The sequence below is a fragment of the Gossypium hirsutum genome, chromosome A06 (assembly GCF_007990345.1).
Source record: "Gossypium hirsutum isolate 1008001.06 chromosome A06, Gossypium_hirsutum_v2.1, whole genome shotgun sequence".
In the NCBI taxonomy this organism is placed as follows: Eukaryota; Viridiplantae; Streptophyta; class Magnoliopsida; order Malvales; family Malvaceae; genus Gossypium; species Gossypium hirsutum.
The window spans coordinates 18,320,183-18,341,813 of NC_053429.1; the positions used below are offsets into that span (position 1 = coordinate 18,320,183).

At 32.2% G+C, this 21,631-nt stretch overlaps 2 protein-coding genes across 4 annotated transcripts; both read left to right on the forward strand.

Moving 5' to 3' along the window:
- Positions 1 to 13,056: 13,056 nt before the first annotated feature.
- On the forward strand, positions 13,057 to 15,769 carry LOC107887245 (cytokinin dehydrogenase 3). Its single transcript, XM_016811433.2, has 5 exons — positions 13,057 to 13,670; positions 14,240 to 14,367; positions 14,457 to 14,732; positions 14,823 to 15,091; positions 15,262 to 15,769. Exons 1-5 carry the CDS (start codon positions 13,073 to 13,075, stop codon positions 15,557 to 15,559), a joined length of 1,569 nt encoding a protein of 522 aa, XP_016666922.1. The 5' UTR covers positions 13,057 to 13,072; the 3' UTR covers positions 15,560 to 15,769.
- Positions 15,770 to 17,329: 1,560 nt separating this feature from the next.
- LOC107887243 (CRM-domain containing factor CFM3, chloroplastic/mitochondrial) lies at positions 17,330 to 21,591 on the forward strand. 3 transcript variants are annotated; one of them, XM_016811430.2, is made up of 9 exons: positions 17,330 to 18,403; positions 18,623 to 19,091; positions 19,213 to 19,343; positions 19,549 to 19,899; positions 20,007 to 20,163; positions 20,242 to 20,534; positions 20,623 to 20,682; positions 20,787 to 20,879; positions 21,272 to 21,591. In XM_016811430.2, the coding sequence occupies exons 1-9, from the start codon at positions 17,444 to 17,446 to the stop codon at positions 21,353 to 21,355; spliced, it is 2,598 nt and encodes an 865-aa protein (XP_016666919.1). In that variant the 5' UTR covers positions 17,330 to 17,443; the 3' UTR covers positions 21,356 to 21,591. The 3 variants fall into 3 exon arrangements, with proteins under 3 accessions (XP_016666919.1, XP_016666918.1, XP_040971208.1); XM_016811429.2 differs by having other exon boundaries at positions 21,276 to 21,591; XM_041115274.1 differs by lacking the exon at positions 21,272 to 21,591 and having other exon boundaries at positions 20,791 to 20,879.
- Positions 21,592 to 21,631: the final 40 nt, after the last annotated feature.

A 21,631-nucleotide genomic window follows, 5' to 3' on the forward strand; every position in this document is an offset into this window, starting at 1 on the left:
GGGATTATGTGAATCAAGAACTTACTGGACCTAATTATTACTGAGGTGAATAACTCTAACTAAAGTCGAACACACTATTCAGATTGATCCAACAATTTGTTCAATTCAATGGTTTTGTAAGATGAAGATCCCAAATAGCTCATTTGGCTAACTTTTTGGAATTCTATGATGCTTTAAAATAAATAGTGTTTCTTACGATGCCATTCGGCTACGGTTGTTGTACAACCCTGTTTTAGCTAGAATCGGAACAATGGTTTTGGAACCACAAATTCGATGTCAGAAAATTATTTTAATATTATTTTTGGTGTTTACAACATATTATTTGATGTGTGTGAAAATTTCGTGAAGCTATTTTATCGTTGAATAGTCAATTTGAGAAAAAAAGACTAAAATCACGTTGCAAAAGTACAGTTCTATTTGCTAAGGGTGTCTATAGGTATAGAACTTTAAATTTAAGGTCCTTATATGGTAATTAGACCATTATTATGATAGTGGATGATAATGACATGGCATTTGGTTAATTAATAAATGCCATTAAGGTTAATTTTGTAAATTGTTAACAAAGGTTAATTATGACATGGGTTCGAGTGCGTTAAACGCATTATCCTCTTATTTATGGCTTGGCGGACAGACATAGGTAATTTTGGATATTGTGTCAAAAAGAGCATGATTAGAACTATAATGAGATTGTTCAAATTTTTTTTATTTAATTATAATATATAATTTTCAATTTTATATTTTAAATATATTTATAATTTTTTACAAATCTAATATATCCATATTAAACTTTTATATTGTCTATTTTTAATATCATTATTTTTTAACATTTTTTTAATTTGTAAAACTTCAATAACCTAATGTTTATATAAAATACTTATTATTTCAAAACAAGCAATTACAATTGTTAACATTTTAAATTGATAAATTATAAAATGTTGGCATTTTACAAATCTCCATAATTTTAAAATTTTTTATCTAAACAACTTGTTTATGGTTAATATGAATGTTCATATAATCCCTTGCCCACAATGAGTGAAAAATAATATAAAGAAGAATAAAATATTAAGTAATCATTGTTAAAAGGGAGAGATTTTTTAATATTAATGTTTAAGTAAATATATATAATGTTAAAGTAGTTGGCAATTGTTCAATTTGTAAAGCTTAATACGCACGAAGGAGGAACATGAATTGGTGATTAAAAATTTTGGAGGAAATGTGGTAAATGACACAATAATTAAACGGTTTGGCATCAATTGTCTACTTCTACTATCTTAGTTCTTCACAACTAAAGATTTCTTAAATCCACTTATATCAAGCCTTTTAAGACAATTTTTAACCTTTACAACACTATCCTTTGAATAGACAAAATAGAGCCACTTTCCCTTAAGGTTTTCTAGCCAAAACCTTAAGTAAACCTTAAAAAAATTGAGAAATGAGTAATAAGAAAGATTGCCTCTCAAAGGTTGATTACAACAATCAAGCTCACTTAGTTGAATTTACAACATTTGAAAATTGGAAGAGAATGAATACCCAAGTGTGTAAAAGAAAAGTATGAGAATTACAAGTGAAAGACTTGATTTTTACAAAATAGATTATGAACTTGTTTCTTTTCTTTTTCTTGGTGTTCTTGAGTCCTACTTATACCCTCTCATTGATTTCTAGTCGTTTGGAGTTGTTAGAGGGGAAATTAAGCAGTTGGAGACATTAACTCAGATAGTAATTCCAATTATAAGGGCCTATGAATCAATATGTAGCCTTTAAGGTCCAATACCCTACTAAAAAAGATGATTGTTAGACCTATAAGTACCAGACCTCATAGGATATGGTCTGATACCTCATCTTTTGGGGTTTGATACAATTCAATTGGGGTCCCAATACCTCTGAAGATAATAACACAACATACAGGGCTTGGGTCCAATACACAAGCCTGTGTATCAGTACTTACCCTCAAAGGTCGATACATAACAAGCCAGTAGCATATTGACTTGTTGTGTTTCAATGCCCTCTTTAAGGGTATTGGATGACAACCCATGTCAAGTAAAAATTGCTCAGAAGGACTAAAAACTATTTTTAAGAGCTTTAAAACTTCACAAAATTCTTCCAAGTCTTTAAATAAATTTGGAAAATATGTGAAATAATTTTTTGAAACAACTTATCAAATTTGATTAAGGAACATTTTTTATGTCAAATATTAGAAATCAAAGCTAACACATTGATATGAATTAGTTAGTTATTTACAGAGTTAAAAGGGTTAGCTAGTCATCAATATTAATGTATATATATGTACATTTCATGTAAGGTGATATGCTTTTCTTTCAAGGAAAATTAAAACTACATTCCCTTGTCAATTCCACTACGTTTTTGTTTACCATGATCATTTTAGCATGTTATCAGTGCACATTTCTCTCTTTTATTCATCTTTTTTGGTTTAGATCTTGGGTTTGATTTTGTTTCTTGTATCCATTCATCCATTGTTTTTTTTTTGTTTTAAAATTGGTTTCTTAATTTCTTAACAAGTTTTGTGTCATGGTAAAGAATCAAGATTCCATGTCTACTGTTCAATCGCCCTTTATATTCGTATCTACCAGATATATCTAATGCTCTTTTAGTTTCTCATTAGCTTCTTCAAGAAGCACAATGTGTGGAGTTGCTCTATATGTATAACTTTATTGGCCAAGAATAAATTGGACTTTACTTATGGCACTTATAAGAAGGATACTTTTGCTTTAGCCTTCTGTTCTTAATGGGAAATATGTAATGCTATTGTGTTGTCTTAGATCTTAATCATTATATTAAAAAAATTATCTGCTAGCATAGTTTTTGCTTCGAGCCATAAATGGTTTGGCAAGATATTAAAGAACGATATGATAGGGTAAATAGATCTTATGTGTATTTTTTTCATTTAGAAATTGCCTTTCATACTCAATGTACTTCGGCTATCTTTGTGTATTTCATGAGATTAAGACTACCTTGGGATGAATATGATGTTTTCGTTCCCTTTTCATTTTGTGATTGTGAAGTGTCTAAAAAAATTACCCAGTAATGATTCAACCATGGCTGTTTTCATTCTTTATGGGTTTAAATGAAACAACTATACTCTGTGTTCTAAGTCAAATATTGTTAATGCAACCATTTCCATCCACAAATCAAAAACATTTTATGCTTCTACAAGAAAAGGCCCAAAATAAACATTTTTTAGGATCAATTATGGTTTTAGAGCTTACAACTTATATTCTTCAAAATGTACAACTAGTTACTTACAAGAAGAAATTCACTAGAGTATGTGTCCACTATAAAATTAAAGGCATAAGAAGAAGAATTGTATAAGCTTAATTGGATACCATTTTGATTTTAAGTTTACAAAAAAAAGAGTTCGAAATCAGCCATACGTGTCTAACAATGTCACAAAAAATACTTTACTGACAACATATGAGTTCTAATCATCAGGTAGCAATGTTTACTAAGTACATATCAATAGATTTTGGGGTTGTTGCATAAAGATTCTGTAACTAAGTTGCTACAATTTAGCAAACATTGTTTTTTCAAACACAATAGGTATAATTCTTGATCTTGCATTATCAGTTAATGGATCTTAGACACTAGAGCTACTAATCATATGATATCTGACTTTTGGTGCTTGGAGTCTCTAGTTGCATGTACTTCTAATTTAGCCTTTGTACAATTTCTAATTGTAAATACACCTAATTACCCATATTGGTTCCAACTTTATATCACCGGACAAAAGCTTGCCAATGTTTTTTTCCTTTATTTAAATTACAACCTAAATTTAATTTCTAAGCTAACTTGATGTTTGAATCTTTTTGTGTCATTCTATTCCAATTTTTGTTTGTTATAAGATCTTTGCAATGGAAGCATGAAGGGGACTGGTAGGTAGAAAAATCATCTTTACATTTTATTATCACAACATGAACATTTGAATCCTTCAACTTCATTAATTTCTTCTTTTTTTTTTAATTATAAACAAGTCATCCTCATTGTGGCATGCTTGACTTGGACATACGTTTTTGTCAACTTTGAATAAATGTCTCACTTACGTTTTAAAGATTGAACAGTGATCATATTACTCAATGTCAAGTTTGTCATTTTACAAAGGAATCTAGATAAACTTTTTCACATAGTAATTCTAGAGTTAATTCACCTTTTTCTCTTATTCACATTGATATTTAGGGGACATATAGAATTTCTATACAAAGAGGTCAAAGTTTTTTCAACCATAATAGATGACTATACTTGAATAACTTCGAATTATCTCTTTAGACTTCAAAGTAATGCTATTATATGTCTTAAACAAAACATCACTATGGTGCAAACTCATCTTTCAGCTTGTGTGAAAATTATTCAAAGTGATAACTGCTATAAGTTTTTCAATTTCGAGTGTGACTCTTACTTGATATCTTTAGGTATTATTCACCAAAGTTCCTGCACACATACTCTTCAACAAAATGGGGTAGCTAAGGTTTGAACAGGAGTTTGAGTCACCAAAGCTGCTTCCATGCAATATTTAGATCCTCAAAGGTGGAAGAAGATTGAATCATTTTAGAGATGTAATTATTCAATGAGAATTAAAACTACATTCTCCTCTTCAATTCCCAACTTGTTTTATTCATGGCTGATATTTTAATGTGAAAATTGTATTTTAAAAAAATGTAAAATTTAAATAATATATGAGATTTTTTATATCAAGAGTAGAGGGAAGGGTCAGACTTGGTTCAATCAACAATTAGAGCTCTCATTTGGACTTAGATGGCACATATTTAAATCCTATCATCTTTTGCCCCATCTTCCCAATATTGTCCAAGGTTTAAACTGACAACTTGATCTCAATAAAGACTTAAGCAACACTAATTATTTACCATTACATCAATGACTAGTTGACAATTATACATGATAAGTTAACATGGAGGCTACTTAAATACTAGATGAGTCCAAAAAAGGAAAATATTAATGAGTTAAGTAGATAGTTTTTTTAAAAGTAAAATAATTATATGATTTTATTAATTTATTATTTTAATTTTAAAATTATTTGTGTGTGTTTTAGTTGAGTTTGTCATTTGAAACATGATACCAACTCAATTATGAGCTTTTTACTCAGTATTAGAATACATTACATCCTAAGATGTGGGTGACAAAAAAAATCATATAAGAAAATATTTATGAAGTATTCACGAAAGCAATATTTAAAAAAATTAAAATTAGTATTTGTTAAAAACAAATGTTAGTTTTATTTCAAAAGAGAGATTATTTTATAAAGATGGGTTTGTTTAAAAAGTGGTTTAAGTTATTTTTAATTATATCATATAAAAAATTAAGGGTTAATGTATGTTTTGATCCTTAAACTTCATTGCTTGTACTTAGTTGGTACCTATTTTTTTGGGGTAAACATTAATACTATACATGGACTTTAATTCAATGCGCAATGTTCATATATGAACTTTGATTTTGTGTAATTTTAACAACCATATTATTATTGTTGTATAAAGTAATTGACAACCACATTTTATGGTTGTCAAAACAAGTTTTGGCAGTGACATACAGTTGTTGCGCAATGAAATACACAACCAATTAAAATGTTATCACAGAATAATATTTGACAACCATTATATACTATTACATAAAAACGATTTAGCATCTAAATTTACCCTGTTGCAAATTTTAATTTGCAACCAACATATTGTTGTTACATAATAGTTTTTGCAATTGAAATATTTTCGTTGTGTTAAAGATATTGTAACCTATTTTATGGCAACTACTACATATTTAGAAAAATATTAGGTTGATGACTTGGTCAAACACCTCCTTATGCCATAGTCAATATTGGGTCAACAGTTAATGAGAAGCTAACATGTGTTTGTGTGGCGAAGGGGTATAACAAAATGGAAATATATGGAAACGACAAAAATTGTTGCAATATAAATAGTTAAAAACAACTTTCTTATTTGCAAAATCGTATACCTTAAACAACAAGGTATATACAACGACCTAGTAATCACTTTTTATTGTTACAATAAAATTCTCATCTTCAAAATAGCCATTAACTTTGCTTTATTTTTGCTCAGATCTCTTTTGCTTATCCTCACTCTTTTTCTATACATTAAATACATCATTCATTTCTTTTTTGTTTTTGTTTTAGGGCTAGTTTAGTATTGCTTTTAAAAAGTATCAATGGAAAGTACTTTTGAGAAGTATTTTTGAAAAGTTTGGCTTAAGATCCGAATGTTTAACATTGTTGTAAAAAAAGTACTTTTAAGAAATGAAATTTCCATTTTAAACATGGTACTATCAAGTAACAAATATGTATTTAAATAATATTCAAATTAGTTAATATAATTATATTTTAGTAAGAATATAAAAAAATTATTACAACTTGTTGTTAATATTTTAATATATGAAATATAAATTTTAATATTTTTAAGCAATAAATATTAATTATTTATAAAATTTAATTAGAATATATAAACTATATTTTAAATAATTAAATATAACCATTAAATATTTGTAATTAGATATTAACACATTTGTATTATTTAAAAAAAATATTTTTAATTAATGATTTTAATACATTTGTAATTAAGAACTAAGAAAAAAAAGAAAAGTACCATATTGTTGAAGGGGTGAATAAGTAATTAAGCACCAAAAGTGCTTTTGGTAGAGGAAAAGCTAAAAATTTTAGCTTTTCCTTTTCAAAGTATTTTTTAAAAGCTAGAAATTTCAGCAAAAAAATAGTTTATTTAGCACAACTTTTTTTAAAGTGTTTTTCAAGCAAAAAGTGTTTTTTTTAACAATACTAAACAAATCTATTATAATGTTGTGACATTTTTTACTTTGAGATTTTGTGAAATTTTGATATGTTAGTATTTGATTTTATGTACTTTGATATTTGTGCAATTAAATTTTTATAAAAAATAAAATATATAAAACTAATAAAAAAATTTTATGATGAATTTGCACAAAAAGATCATGTTTTTTTACGTGAAATAATCTTTTATAATTTTTAATAAATTTATATATTTTTAAAAAATATTATTTATTAATATTGGTCACGTGTCATAATTTCAACCTATTATGTGGCAATGTATTATTGGTTGTAGTGCTTCTAAAGGCGTTATAATAAAGATATCAAAGTGTGTGATGGATTCCAAATTTAAAGATCAACTAGATACAAGTGACCAAATTTAATGAATAATATCTATTACTTAAAAAAAAAGTGTTTAAATTTTTTTATTAAATTAATATCAACACATCAAACCCATACAGTAAAACCTCTATGAAATAATACTCTTGGGACCCAAAAAAATTATTATTTTATCAAGGTTATTAGTTTATGGATAAATGAATATTTTATTAATTTATCGATAAATTAATATTTATTAATTTAGAGAATATTTCATACTTTATGCTTGAGTTTTTTTTTATTATCAAAATCCAATATGCATGTATGTGCAATGAATCAAAATTAATTGGTTCATGTAACAAAAAAGAGAGTTAATTGATTGGTTCATGTAACCAAAAAGAAAAAAAAAAGAGTTAACAGTTTCAAAATCAAATACATATATATTCATTGGATAGATAAAAAATTTATTATAAATAGACACATGTATGTATCAAAATATTGTAATTCATATAATCCTTTTCTCCATGGCTTCCTATTTGAAAGGTGTAAAAAAGTCTACATTAACAGATAAGATTAGAAAAACATTATGTGAGTACAAAAATAAGCATCCCTCTTCAAGTCAAAAAGATTTGCAACAATTGGTTCAACAAATATTTGATCTCTCTATTAGTCAATCAATAATATCAAATACTCTTAAAAGGTCATCTGAATATTTGTCAAAAGAGATAAATAATAGTAATGTTAAAATGCACAAATTAGCCAAATATCCCGAATTAGAGAAGGTATTGTATGAGTGGTTTCTTCAATATCAAGAGAGAGTAAACATGACTGGAGAAATGATTCAAAATAAAGCAAAAGAGTTTCTACAGAAAATGTATAGTGATGCAAATTCCGAATTTAACTTCTTAATTGGTTGTCTAGAACGGTTCAAGGCAAGACATGGGATTAAGTCTTATAGAAGATTTGGTGAAAGTGTTTCAGTTGTTATGGAGAATATTGAAGATGCTTTACCTCAAATAAGAGCTAAATTGGAAAATTTTGATTGGAAGGATATCTATAATAATATGGATAAAACAAGCTTATTTTATCGTTTGCAAGCAGATTAGTCACTGGCTACAAAGCAATTAGAAGGATGAAAAAAGGATAAGGAAAGACTTACTGTTGTGGTTTGTTACAATGGGGATGGTTCAGATAAAATGCCTCTTTGGGTTATTTGTAAGTTTGCTAATCTTAGATGCTTTAAACATGTGAATATTGACAATCTTAACTGTGATTATCGAGCCAACAAAAAAGCATGGATGATTGGATTACTTTTTCAAGATTTTGTTTCCTAGTTTGATGCTAGAATGATTGGTAGAAAGGTATTGCTTATAGTAGACAATTGCCCAACCCATCCCAAGGTTATTGAAGGCTTGAGAAAGGTTGAATTATTCTTTTTGCCTCCAAATTCAACATAAAAAATTCAACTATGTGATGTTGGAATTATTAGAGCAATTAAGATTTATTATCCGCATTGTTTTTATTCTAGCATCTTGGAAAGTTACGAGAAATGAGAAATAAATCCTAAAAAAATTAATGTATTGGATGCAATCCATTTTATTAATGCTGCTTGGAATATTGATGTGAAGCCTACAACTATTGTAAATTGTTGCCGACATTGCAAAATTTGATCCGATGAGGATATGCCTCTCAAACAAGAAATTGGTGATGTTGAAGACATTCATAAATTAAAAGAAGTAATTTCCAATTTACATTATAGAAATGCCATGGATGTTGAGCAGATTTTAAATTATTCAAGTGAAAATGAATCTTTGATAGAGTCACCAACGGATGAAGAAATTATTCAAGGAGTAATGAATGTGCCAGCTGATGACGAGCAAGATCCAGATGACATGTAAAGCCCCAAAATTCTTATTTTTATTATTGTGGAAATGTGACACAAATTTGTATCTACTTTAGTGGTTAAGTGTTTTGGGTGTGTGTGTGAGGTCTCAAGTTCAAGCCTTACATTTGACAAATTTTGGTATTTTTCTGACTTTACCCCTATTTCTGCATAGTAGGCTTTTAAGTAATTAACTGTAAGACCATATCAGAATGGGTCTGCTGGTCTGGTAGTTAAGTTGAGTGTCAGATTGTTTAAGGTCTTGTGTTTGAATCCCTGCGCGAGCGTGAGAGTTTATTTTTGCTCGTTTAATCGAGAGAGTTTCAGTCAAACAGGAATTCTAAATTGTGGGGTTACTGGTAAGTATGATGGGTATGATTCTTGTTTTGAGTTAATGAATCTTTTGATAAATGGAGTTCGATTTATGTTTAGGAGTGGATCAGGAGGTTGGAGGCTGCTAATCGGCATCCTAGTAGTGTGAATTTGTTGTAGTGTGATTGAAGGTAAGGATCCTGGTGAATTTGGGGGTGCCTGTTTCAATTTGGTTCGGTTTAGCTACACTCTCAAGCGATTAATATAATTATTTATTGGTCAATTATAGGTTCTGGAAGCTTGGGACTGCGTTTGCTGCGAAAATGTACCAGGTGTGTACCTGAAAATGCAGGAAACGGAGTTCGACGAAAAGCCGAAAAACCCTACTGTCGACGCCACATGGGCATGTGGTCGCCCGTGTGGTAGGCCGTGTGCCATAGCACGGGCGTGTGATCGACAAGGCCAGGCCATGCTTGCAAGACACCGTCGTGTGATGGCCAGGCAAGTCGTGTGCGACACATGAGCTAGATTGATTTGGGTCGTTTAGGCCGCACGAGGGCGAAATATTTTGGGCTAGGCCATGTGATCCATACGGCCAAGGCAAATTTGGGCCGTGTAGGCCACACGGGCAGGCCATATGCGCATGTGAGCTTATTTCATTGAATTGATTGCTAAGGTTGCACGAGTCACCCAAGTCAACTGTGAACCTACTATAGGATCGGTAAGCATTACTTAGACCCTTAATTGTGTGAACGGACTGATTGATGGATATATATTGAGTATGATAATAGTATGCATGTATACATTTACTGGTTATATGTACTGATATCATGAGATAGCATGTCATGTATTGTATGTTACATTGCATGGGGTTGGGTTGATTTTATTTGGAGGAAGTGAATTGAAAGGCTCTTAAGCCTAATATACTGGCAGCTTAGCTGCAAACTACTGTTTTGTGCCGCATTCGGTACTACCTGGAGTGTGGGATGAGTGGGTTGATTTAATCCCCACATAGAGTGTAGGGTTGGACGGAGATGGTGTGTAAAGGCTGGTTGGGTAGGACTTGGTTACTGAATACTGTATATTTGTTACCGATACTGTGATGGGCTAAGGCTCTTGCGCATACCGATATTGATACTGATACTGAAAGGGGTTTTGGTCCAAGACTGTTTTTGACTGTGCACTGTGTTTATTGTTATTTTTTCGGTGCGATTACATACTGAGTTTACGTAAACTCACCCCTTCCTGTTTAATGTGCACAGATAATCCCCAGACCTAGACGGATCGAGCGGTGGAGGACTTGATGGTGACCACAGTTTTTGAGACTTTTACAATTTATAATTTGTAATTTATGGTTTTATTTACCATGGTTTATTTGGATGTAATTTGGGGACTTTTAAGGACTTTCACTTAAAATTGGTTTTTATTTATTTTTATGGATTTATAACTACTAGATGTAGGAAAACTCGATTTTCAAGAAGGCAAAGCTTTCTCTAGACGCACAATTTAGTCAAAACGATTTTAAAAGCTTCCGCTACGAATTATGTTTAAAACAACCGAATTAACGAGTAAGGATTTTGGAATTTAATAAGAGGTAAGAAAAATAATTAAACGAAAATAGATTTATCGTAGAAACCTAGTTTTCAAGCACCCTATCATGTGACATCGCCAAATACGGCCATAACGTCTGGGCCGGGTTGTGTTACATGATAGTAGTGTTTTACCACATGTTTCTCCAAAAAAAGCTTTTCTAGCTGTGGATACCTTGAAGAATTATTGAATACAACACGAGAAGAATATACTAGATTTGATTTATGCTCTTTTAAAAGTTAAAGATGAAATTGCATTTGATTCACATGCAAAGAAGAAGCAGTTAACTATAGATGCATATTTTAGTAAAGAATAAAGTTGAAAAAAATAAAAGTTATCTAAGAAGCACTTTAGTTTTATATATTGTATATAAAATTTGCAGTATATTTAATGAATTATTATTTTATATTTTCATTGAGCTTTTAAGGATTTTTCTAAAATCTATTATCTTATGCATTTAACGAGATTATTATTTTATCTCCTTGGCCCAAGTTGGAATAGAAAAAAATATTATTTAATTGAGATTATTAATTTATCAAATATTCATTTATCGAGGTTCTACTGTAAAATAATTATATATATGAATATATAGCAAAAAGAAAAAACCAATATAAAATGTTTGTCAGCAGTTTAATATAAGGGTATATATTGAATTAATGGTGCAAATCATATTGTTTATTTATTCCAAATTTCAGCATACTTCATAGTCGTCTTCTTCTGTTAGGTATAAAAACCTAACTATAACTGTGTATTGGCATGTGAAATAGGCAAGCTTAATTGTTTTCATGATCATAATGTCTCTTCAAAACTTAATAAAAACATTGATCTTAATTCTTACATTTGGGTGGTTGTTGTTTTTTTTTTTAAGTTAGCAATGACATTTAATATTTTGGACAATACATGAATGTTAGAAAACATCACGTTCTTAAATAGTAATAATAATAATAGAATTCATATTTGAATGTTGAAATTTGGGTGTGATTTGTTATTTCTCATGGATCTGGTATGATCTTTAGGTCAAAGATTTCCCTTTGAATCTGTGTATGTTTTTTTTGGTTAAGTAGAGTGATCTAATTCCTCAATTCATTTGAACCATTCGAATCTAGGACCTAATTATTTATTTACTTTAATTAAATTCTCAGTAACATGACTTGTTGGGAAAAAACAAAGTAAATGTGAAATGCTTTAAATGTATATATTAGCCTTGATTCCACAAAACCTCTTGAAAGAGTAAATAATATATTCTAAATTGGGATTAAAAACAAGTGAGCTTCTAGGGTTTCATTGGATTGCAAATTTGAAATAGGTGGGTGATTATTTGTGAAAAGTGAGTTCAACTAATGTTGACAAGTAAGGCAGTGAGTTTGTATTATGGTCCCAAAATGACTTTATTTGTTTTCCAATTTCCATATGTTACCTAAGATACAAACAAACCAACCACAAACTCATGTAAATATAGGGAAATTTTGGTTTCTCATTAAAACTCTTCCAGTTTGGCAAATATGAAAACCTCCAGTGGAAACATGAAAAATGCCCCCCCCCCCTAAAACAAAAAATAATAAATAAAAAATCTTGAAGAATCCTTTTGATGATTACCTAATTTTGACCAACCTTTTGCAACCATCCTAATAGGGGAGAGGGTTGCATAATATATATTGGAATTTGGTTGGAGCAAAGTTGACCAATGGTTGACTAGTGTAGATCGTTTAATCATGATCACATGGTCGAAATGCTCCCATTTGAAACAGCCTATCCCCACAAGAATGAAGAAAAAAAAAATGTGGGTGGGCTATATATGGTAGCTATGATGATGATGATGATTCCATAACAAGGTAAAAATATCCACAACACAATACAAATATACTAATTAATGACTTACTAAACAATATGTATTAGCTGGATTATTAAATTCCCTTTGACACGAGTCACTCATAGAAATGGATCCCAGGCTTTCTCAATAAATTTTTAACTAGTTATAGCCATCAGAGAGGAACGATGTCGTTTCATTTCACCAACCTTCCTTTCATGCAAAAATTTCTCACCCTATTCCCTATATATGCGCACCCTTTTCACCACAAAGAAACTGAGAAAAACATTTGCTTTTCTTTGTTAATTTTTCACTGCTTTTAATTCCCCAGAAAAGCAAAACAAAGAAAATGGCTGTCGCTTTGCCATCATTTTTCACAGCTATAATGATTATGAGCCGTTTGATGGCCTTTATAGGGATATCGAAGAACAATGATATGTCCTCTAAACTCCAAGCCCTTGATATTGCACCCAAAGTCTCTCATGATCCTTCAGCCATTGAATCAGCCTCTCAAGATTTTGGTCACATAGTAAAAGCCGCTCCCCAAGCTGTTCTGCTCCCTTCTTCCCCTCGGGACATTGCTTCCCTTGTAAATTTCAGTTACAGTAATTCGGTTCCTTTCAGCATAGCAGCCAGAGGGAACAGCCACTCCCTCAATGGCCAAGCCATGGCAAAAAACGGGGTCGTTATTGACATGACGTCAATGAAGAGCGGGAATGGAACCGGAATCAGAATCGCGAGTGACGGGTCTTATGTGGATGTTGGCGGCCAACAGCTTTGGATTGACGTGCTGAATGCGACATTGGGACTTGGGCTTACGCCCGTTTCCTGGACAGATTATTTGTACTTAACCGTAGGTGGAACGCTCTCCAATGCCGGAATCAGTGGACAAACCTTTCGATACGGTCCTCAGATCAGTAACGTTTATGAAATAGATGTTATAACAGGTAACTAAAATACCCTTTTTCTTCAACTTGTCTCTCATTTTCACACAATTTCCTTTTTCTATCTGTTTAAAAACAAATTAGCTGGTTGTTAAACTCATAACGTAGGCAACCTAGCTATTGAATAAGTTTTAGGACTCCATGGACGGTCATTGTCGATTTCCCTACCCATAAGTTTCATAGAAATTTCAAAATGTTACAGTCTTTTTATAATACTATATTTGATTCATATACACATATATATATATTTCATGTCAGGACAGTTCCAAGGTAGATTTCATCAGACCGTGTTTAATAAGTCAGAGGGTTTCTTTACCCATCTTCAATTATTTTATATCTTATCTAGAGCTTAATCCATTTGAGCTTATACATATTTTACGTTGTCATCATCAGAAAGTGGTATCCCAGCGAATTTTCAATATTTAACATTCCCAAAAAATAAACAAAAGATAATACTAAGATTATATGTACAGTTGTATGACTGAGTAATTTTAAATATTATATGTTGCTTTGCTTGCTTGCATGCATGCAGTTGTTATTTACAAACTAGGTTTTTGTGTCTTCAAATTCAGGCACAGCTGATTTTGTGACTTGCTCTCCAAACAACAACTCCGATCTCTTCTATGCTGCTCTTGGAGGCTTAGGCCAGTTTGGTATAATAACAAGAGCTAGGATTCCACTTGAGCCAGCACCAAAACGGGTAAATATTTATAAAATTTATATTTGAGCATTATTAATCATCTCCATTTTTTTGGTACTTAATCATTTTTTCTGAAATGGGGTTTGCAGGTTAAGTGGGTACGAATGTTGTACACTGATTTCTTAGATTTTACTAGAGACCAAGAGCTTTTGATCTCCAAGAATGGAAGGAATGACAATAAAGCACTAAATTATTTGGAAGGTTCACTTCTACTGGATCAAGGTTCTTTAGATAACTGGAGATCCTCCTTTTTCCCACCCCAAGATCAACCCAAAATTATCTCCTTGATAACCAAATTTCGCATTGTTTACTGTCTTGAAATTGTCAAGCACTATGATAGTCAAACCAAAACCACTGTGGACAAGGTAAGATTAATCATCTCATTTATTTATTTTCCTTATATAATAATAAAATAATATATAATTAACCTTCATCTTTTTCCCTTTGTTTTGTAGGATCTGCAGCAGCTTCTGAAAGGCTTGAGCTACTTGCCTCGATTTATGTTCGAAAAAGATGCCAAATATGAAGAGTTCTTGAATAGAGTCCATAGTGAAGAGCTGAAGCTTAAAGCAAAAGGACTATGGGATGTTCCACATCCATGGGTGAATCTTTTTATACCCAAATCCAAGATATCAGATTTCAATGATGGTGTTTTCAAGAGCATTGTCCTTAAAAGAAACATTACTACTGGACCTGTCCTTGTTTACCCCATGAACAGAAAAAAGTAAGTATAAACTAAATTTTGATGATATTTGTTGAGGGCTCGTACCCCAATTAGTCCGGTTTTACCTTGTTTTTAACTCTGTCTAGAGCTCAGACTCCTTGATAATTTATATTTCATTTTTTTGGCAAATTAATCCAAAAGGCTTATACCATGATATGCTTTTTTGGCAGATGGGATGATAGGATGTCAGCTGTTATACCAGATGAAGAAATTTTCTACACAGTGGGGTTATTGCAATCAAGTGGATTTGATGATTGGAGAACTTTTGAGGATCAAAATAAGGAAATATTGCAGTTTTGTGAAAAGGCTGGCATCAAGGTTAAGCAGTATCTTCCTCATTACACAACTAAGGTAGGTTGGGTCAATCACTTTGGCTCAAAATGGAGCACTTTTCAGAAGAGAAAACTTCAGTTTGATCCAAAATTGTTATTATCTCCAGGGCAGAGAATTTTCAATAACAATCAATAAAGCCCTAATTAGGAGAATAAGTTTAATGATATTTAAAATCCCTTCCCTGGAATTTTTAGAGGAAATGATATTTTTAGCATATGCATATATTTCCTCATTTCCTAAAGGGTAGGGTTTTCTTTTTACCCACAATTTTGCTACAAAACTTACAAGTAGCATAATTATCCATGTATTTTCTAATTTATGCAACAATTAAATAAAAAATATTCAGCAATGGATTAGAAAATTAAAAATAATAAGAAAAGGTAGGCCACATCGCCTCCAATTCTGAAGGCGCATCAATAAATTATTTGATGGCAGCTTGGACTTTGGAAAATAAAGCTTATGGTTTTACTAAGAATATGATGATGAAAGAGGCCATTAGCCGTAATAAATAATGAACAGTACCTTATTATAATGGTTCAGATTATGTTGGTCCAAAACCAGGAAACATTAGATATGATGCCATCTATCATTTTGGCTGCTGCTATCACCATTTGACTTTCTATGTCACCCAACAAAACCTCTCATTTTCAACATCATTAATCATTAATGTTTGTAATTCATTCACAGCTTTTTTCAACAAATTCTACTACTATTCATTATCTCCTACTCTTAATTCAAAATATAAAATTTCACACTTAAATTCATTATTTTTTTAGTAGGGTTATAAAATAATAGAGCGTTTGATGAATAGTTCGATTTTTGTTCATTTATTAAACTAAATAAACGAACATGAACAAGATTTTAAAACTTGTTTATTAAACAAACCGAATAAAAATAAAACTTTTTTAGTTTATTTATGTTCATGAATAAGCTAATTTATATTTGTTTAAAACTCGTTTATTATTTCATTAGTATATATTAATATCTATATTTGATTATTTTAGATCTAAAAAATAATATATATATATGTGTGTGTGTTTTTTATTGTTTCTTTATTATTCATGAACATTGTTTGTGAATATTAAACAAACAAATATGAATACACATAATTTTAAATAAATGAACGTGAATCGAACACAAACAAACTTAAAAATAAACAAACAAACATGAACATAGGTCTATTTGTTCAAGCTCAATCCATTTATAACCCTACCTTCTAGTTGTTTCAATAACAACAATGCCAATTGAGTTAAGATTCAATTGATATTTTTATATATTTATTAAATATATCCCATTCCTTTTATATCTATTATTCTAGTTTATAGCTAATTTATATATGTTTTTTTTAATTTTATCACATGTCCTCAAATTACGGTTTAGACTTTAAATTTGCTTTAAGTTTTAAAAAAATCAATATTGTATCAATTAAATCTTTTTGATAGCTTAATTGTCAGCTTGAACATTAAATCTTAGGTCGGATTTAATGTGAAGCATATTTAAGATATGTTGATTAAAATTTAAATGTACTTGTACCTATTCAATAGACTACTTGTATGTCATTCAAAATTAGGAAGCCTATTTTTTTAACAGTTCGGATCTAAAACTGTCCATGAGATAAATGAATATTCGTTTAAAATTTAATTCAAGCTGAACTAACACTTAACACAATCGATTCAATTAAAATATTTTGAAGTTTAAGGGCTAATTTAGAATCTGGACTATAGTTCAAGGAGTTAGATTTAATTAACCCTTTTAGAAGAAAAAGAAAAAGTCTAAAGATTAAGCTTGGACTGGATATTCATGAAATGCATGTTTGGGCCAGCATTCCACACCCAAAAATTTTCAATCTGGGCTTCAAAATTTTCTGTATTTTGATGAGCATTTATACATTAGAGACGATGGCTGGATACGATTCTTCAGTGTTCACTGATCGATAATATGCAAGTACTGCGCCATAAAATTCTCCCACTGCTATGATATGAAAAAGGTTTCAGTGTTTTTCTTTACTGGGGTTTAGCCATGGCGCTCTCACCATTTCCTGTAACTCATCAAGCGTGCGTATTATCATCTTCACATTCTCTTTACTATCTTATTTTGCAAACCAAGACCCAGAATAACAGTTTCAGAGCACTCAAATTCAAATCTTATTGTGTTTCTCATCAAACAATAAAGGTTGGTATTGATATAAGTAAGAAGAAGAGGAAGCCCAAGCCAAGTTTTTTGTACCAAATTAAGGATAAATGGTCTCAAAAACCAATCATTTCCACTAGAGAGAAGTTGCCATGGCAAGAAAAAGAGGAACTTGAAGAACAAGAAGAAGTTCAAAAAGAGCAGACTTTTGAGGCGACCGCATCTGAGACAGAAAGTGATGAAGACCCACGAGTGGAAGCGAGTGACCAAGTGAGTTTTCCTTTGCCGAGTCGGGTAATTGCTGCTCCTTGGTCTCATGGACGCAAATTTAATGAACTCCATTTTGATTTTGTTCCTGAAAGTCCAGAATTTGAGTCTCAAATAGAAGTTAGTTTTGCTAATGAGAAACCAATTGATTTCGTTGGCGACCGAATTGAAAAACCCGAACTTTTAGATGAGGAAATTAGCTTTAATAAGCAAAAGCCTACATTATCAGCACACAGAAAGATTGCAGCTGTTGAGGGCATAAACGAGGTAGTTTCCTCCAGGCAGAATTTGGAGGTTTCTACTAATGGTAGTAACGAGGGTGGTTCAATTGAAGGAGATGGCAAGAGCGGTAAGAAGAAGAGCAACACAGAGATGGCAGAGAGGATGATACCTGAGCATGAATTGCGGAGGCTAAGGAATTTTGCGCTGAGGATGGTGGAGAGGACTAAAGTTGGAGCTGCAGGTATCACACAGGCGTTAGTTGAGCACATTCATGAGAGATGGAAGTTGGATGAGGTGATCAAGTTGAAGTTTGAAGAGCCTCTTTCTCTTAACATGAAGCGTACACACGAGGTTTTGGAGGTTAGTTCTTTGTACATTGCTTCCATTCCTTACGTTTTTATGGTTCATTGCAAATCATTTTAATAATCGTATTGCTTCTAGTATCTTTGATGATATACTTGTACTGGTTAAAGTTTTCGTGCTGAAAGTATAATTGAATTAATCCCGAATCTTAATCTAGAGTTGAGTTTGTATAGAGTCTACTGGCAATCTTATTGAATTATGTCTTTTCTACATCAGAAAAGAACTGGAGGGTTGGTTATATGGAGAGCAGGTGGCTCAGTGGTGTTATATAGGGGCATGGCCTACAAGCTTCACTGTGTTCAATCGTATTCCGGGCAGGATCAGGCTGATACAAGTGCTTTGGATGTTATAACTACTAACACAGAAAATATGGTAGTTAAGGACTGTGTTAGGACCGAGGAGTCCTTCATGCCTTCTTCTTCGGAATATTTGAAGGATCTATCTAAAGAAGAGCTCATGGATTTGTGTGAACTCAACCATTTGTTAGATGAACTAGGTCCACGATATAAAGATTGGTCAGGTCGAGAACCGTTGCCTGTTGATGCGGACTTGCTTCCACCTGTTGTTCCTGGGTATCAACCCCCATTCAGACGCCTTCCTTATGGGGTAAGACATTGTTTGAAGGATTGTGAAATGACTACTTTCCGTAGACTTGCGAGGTCAATGCCTCCACATTTTGCCTTAGGTAAGTGAATGTATGAGATTGTCTTTGTATCACTAAATGTTTCCTTTTCTTCCATATACCGTTTTTTATCTAATCACCATAACTTTTTCTCTTGATGAATTCTGTTCCTTTATTGTTATAGGAAGAAATAGGGAACTGCAAGGTTTGGCACAGGCTATTGTGAAGTTATGGGAAAGAACTGCAATTGCTAAGATAGCCGTTAAACGTGGAGTAGAAAATACACGCAATGAAAGAATGGCTGAAGAGCTTAAGGTGAGAGATTACAGATATTGTTGCATCTTGAAATGTAAATCTAATTATTTATCTGACAACTTAGTTTTCTTATGCCTTCAGGCTACCATCCTTGATTACTTTCTATTATATCAAGCTATTTGCAACTTGCCATTCTTTGTTTTTCCTTTGGATGGTGCTTCATTAGATACTTGTTGCTTATTGCACATGCATTTTGTACATGTAGCGATTCACAGGGGGGACATTGCTTTCCAGAAACAAGGAATTTATTGTATTTTACAGGGGCAATGATTTCTTGCCACCTGTTGTAACAAATACATTGAAAGAGATGCAAAAGTCCAGAAATCTTCTGCAAGAGGAGGAAGAGGAAGCACGAGGGAGGGCCCTAGCCTTGGTTGGATCTAATGTAAAAGCTTCTACACTTCCTTTGGTTGCCGGCACTCTCGCAGAAACCACTGCTGCAACCTCTTGCTGGGGGCACCAACCAAGCCCCGATGAAGTGGAGGAAATGAAGAGAAATTCAGCATTGACTCAACAGGCTTCACTAGTCAGACATCTTGAGAAGAAACTAGCTCATGTAAGTTACAGATGCAGTAAGTAAGAAGTGATAACAAGATTCTCAAGCATTTTAAAACTGTGACATACTTTCTGATTTATGCTGTCTTTCTAACTTTGTGGTCCTAGGCTAAAGGGAAGTTGACAAAGGCCAATAAAGCTTTAGCTAAAGTGCAGGAGCATCTCGATCCCACAGATCTCCCAACTGATTTGGAAACGTTGAGTGAAGAGGAGAGAATTTTATTTCGTAAGATTGGTCTGAGTATGAAACCCTACTTGCTTTTAGGTAAGAATGGGAACTTCAATCCTGCTTTACTGTTCCTGACTAGAAGAATCAAATATTCATATGAGTTTTCTTTTTTAGGAAAACGAGGAGTTTATGATGGTACAATAGAAAACATGCACCTCCATTGGAAATACCGAGAGTTGGTAAAGATACTTGTGAAAAGAGAAAGTTTGGCCCAAGTGAAGCATATTGCAATTTCGTTGGAGGCCGAGAGTGGTGGGGTGCTAGTATCTTTAGATAAAACTACAAAAGGCTATGCTATTATAATCTATCGAGGAAAAAACTACTTGCGTCCTCTTGAAATGAGGCCAAAGAATTTATTGACAAAAAGGCAGGCATTAGCTCGATCAGTTGAACTTCAGAGATCTGAGGTAACATCGTATTCAACTCTCAACAATTTACAGATTCTTCTCCAAACAATTTTGTTCTTCCATCTAATTCTGTTCCTGCATTTTCTAGGCACTGAAGCATCACATCTCAGACTTACAGGAAAAAATTGAGCTAATGAAATCAGAGCTGGTAATTCTTTTTACTTTTAGATATATATGTAAATACGTACTGATGTTCAACAAGAGATGACTTGATAAAGTTTACCGTCATTATAATACGTTGTTTTGATCCAGGAAGAAATGAAAGCTGGGAATGAGGTTGGTGCCGTAAATACTCCATACTCAAGGTTGAATGAAGCTCTACTTTCTGATGAGGATATTGAAGAGGTAATAAATGATCCGCTAAACTCATGCATGCTGGAAGATGAAGAACATGCGTTTCATTTTCTTCTACTTTGTTATTTGCAATTATACACATTTGAAGTTGCAACCCTCCCCTAGGCCTGATTCCCAGCTAATGAATAGTGCCAACCCTTAAATAATTCTCATCTCTTGATGATCATTGATAATCCATTATTTTGTTCTTCCTCTATGATACCACAATTGGATTTAGTGAATGAATTCTGTACTTGAAACCTGTGTTACAATGTTGGAAAGCTTCGAGTTGTATAGCTGACACCAGCTATTATGAGGTTGCATCTCAGTTTGAGTTGCAGAGCTTGACATGGTATGCTTTGCTGTACTGATTCTGATGGCTAATTTATTTGTATTTGAACCAGGAAGACTGGGAAGATGAATATATGGAATCATATGGCAGCGGCAATGATGATGATGATGATAAGCAAAAGGAAAGACCAGTTTAGTAGTTACTCGACCAGATCGGAGCCTGGAGTACCAGCTACTGCAGATTTTTTAATAAAGGCAAATGCTTTAACATTCCAGCTTCTAAGCCAGGGAAAGATCATATATAGAAATGGATTATCATTGGATGTTGCATTCTAATTATATGGTAATTGTCCTTACGTGCAGCAAATTTTTGAAGGTTGTAGGTGCTTCTAGTTATGTTATAAATACAATTAATGATCCAACTGAAGTTTTATTCTAAAATCTCATTTATTCTAGCAGACAATTTGAGAGGG

Coding starts and splice junctions, on each gene's coding strand:
- LOC107887245 (XM_016811433.2), top strand. CDS start 13,073: ATGGCTGTCGCTTTGCCATCATTTTTCACAGCTATAATGATTATGAGC. Junction 14,733..14,822: donor CCAAAACCACTGTGGACAAG/GTAAGATTAATC, acceptor TTTGTTTTGTAG/GATCTGCAGCAGCTTCTGAA. Junction 15,092..15,261: donor TACCCCATGAACAGAAAAAA/GTAAGTATAAAC, acceptor CTTTTTTGGCAG/ATGGGATGATAGGATGTCAG.
- LOC107887243 (XM_016811429.2), top strand. CDS start 17,444: ATGGCGCTCTCACCATTTCCTGTAACTCATCAAGCGTGCGTATTATCA. Junction 19,344..19,548: donor GAATGGCTGAAGAGCTTAAG/GTGAGAGATTAC, acceptor TTGTACATGTAG/CGATTCACAGGGGGGACATT. Junction 20,535..20,622: donor TTGAACTTCAGAGATCTGAG/GTAACATCGTAT, acceptor TGCATTTTCTAG/GCACTGAAGCATCACATCTC.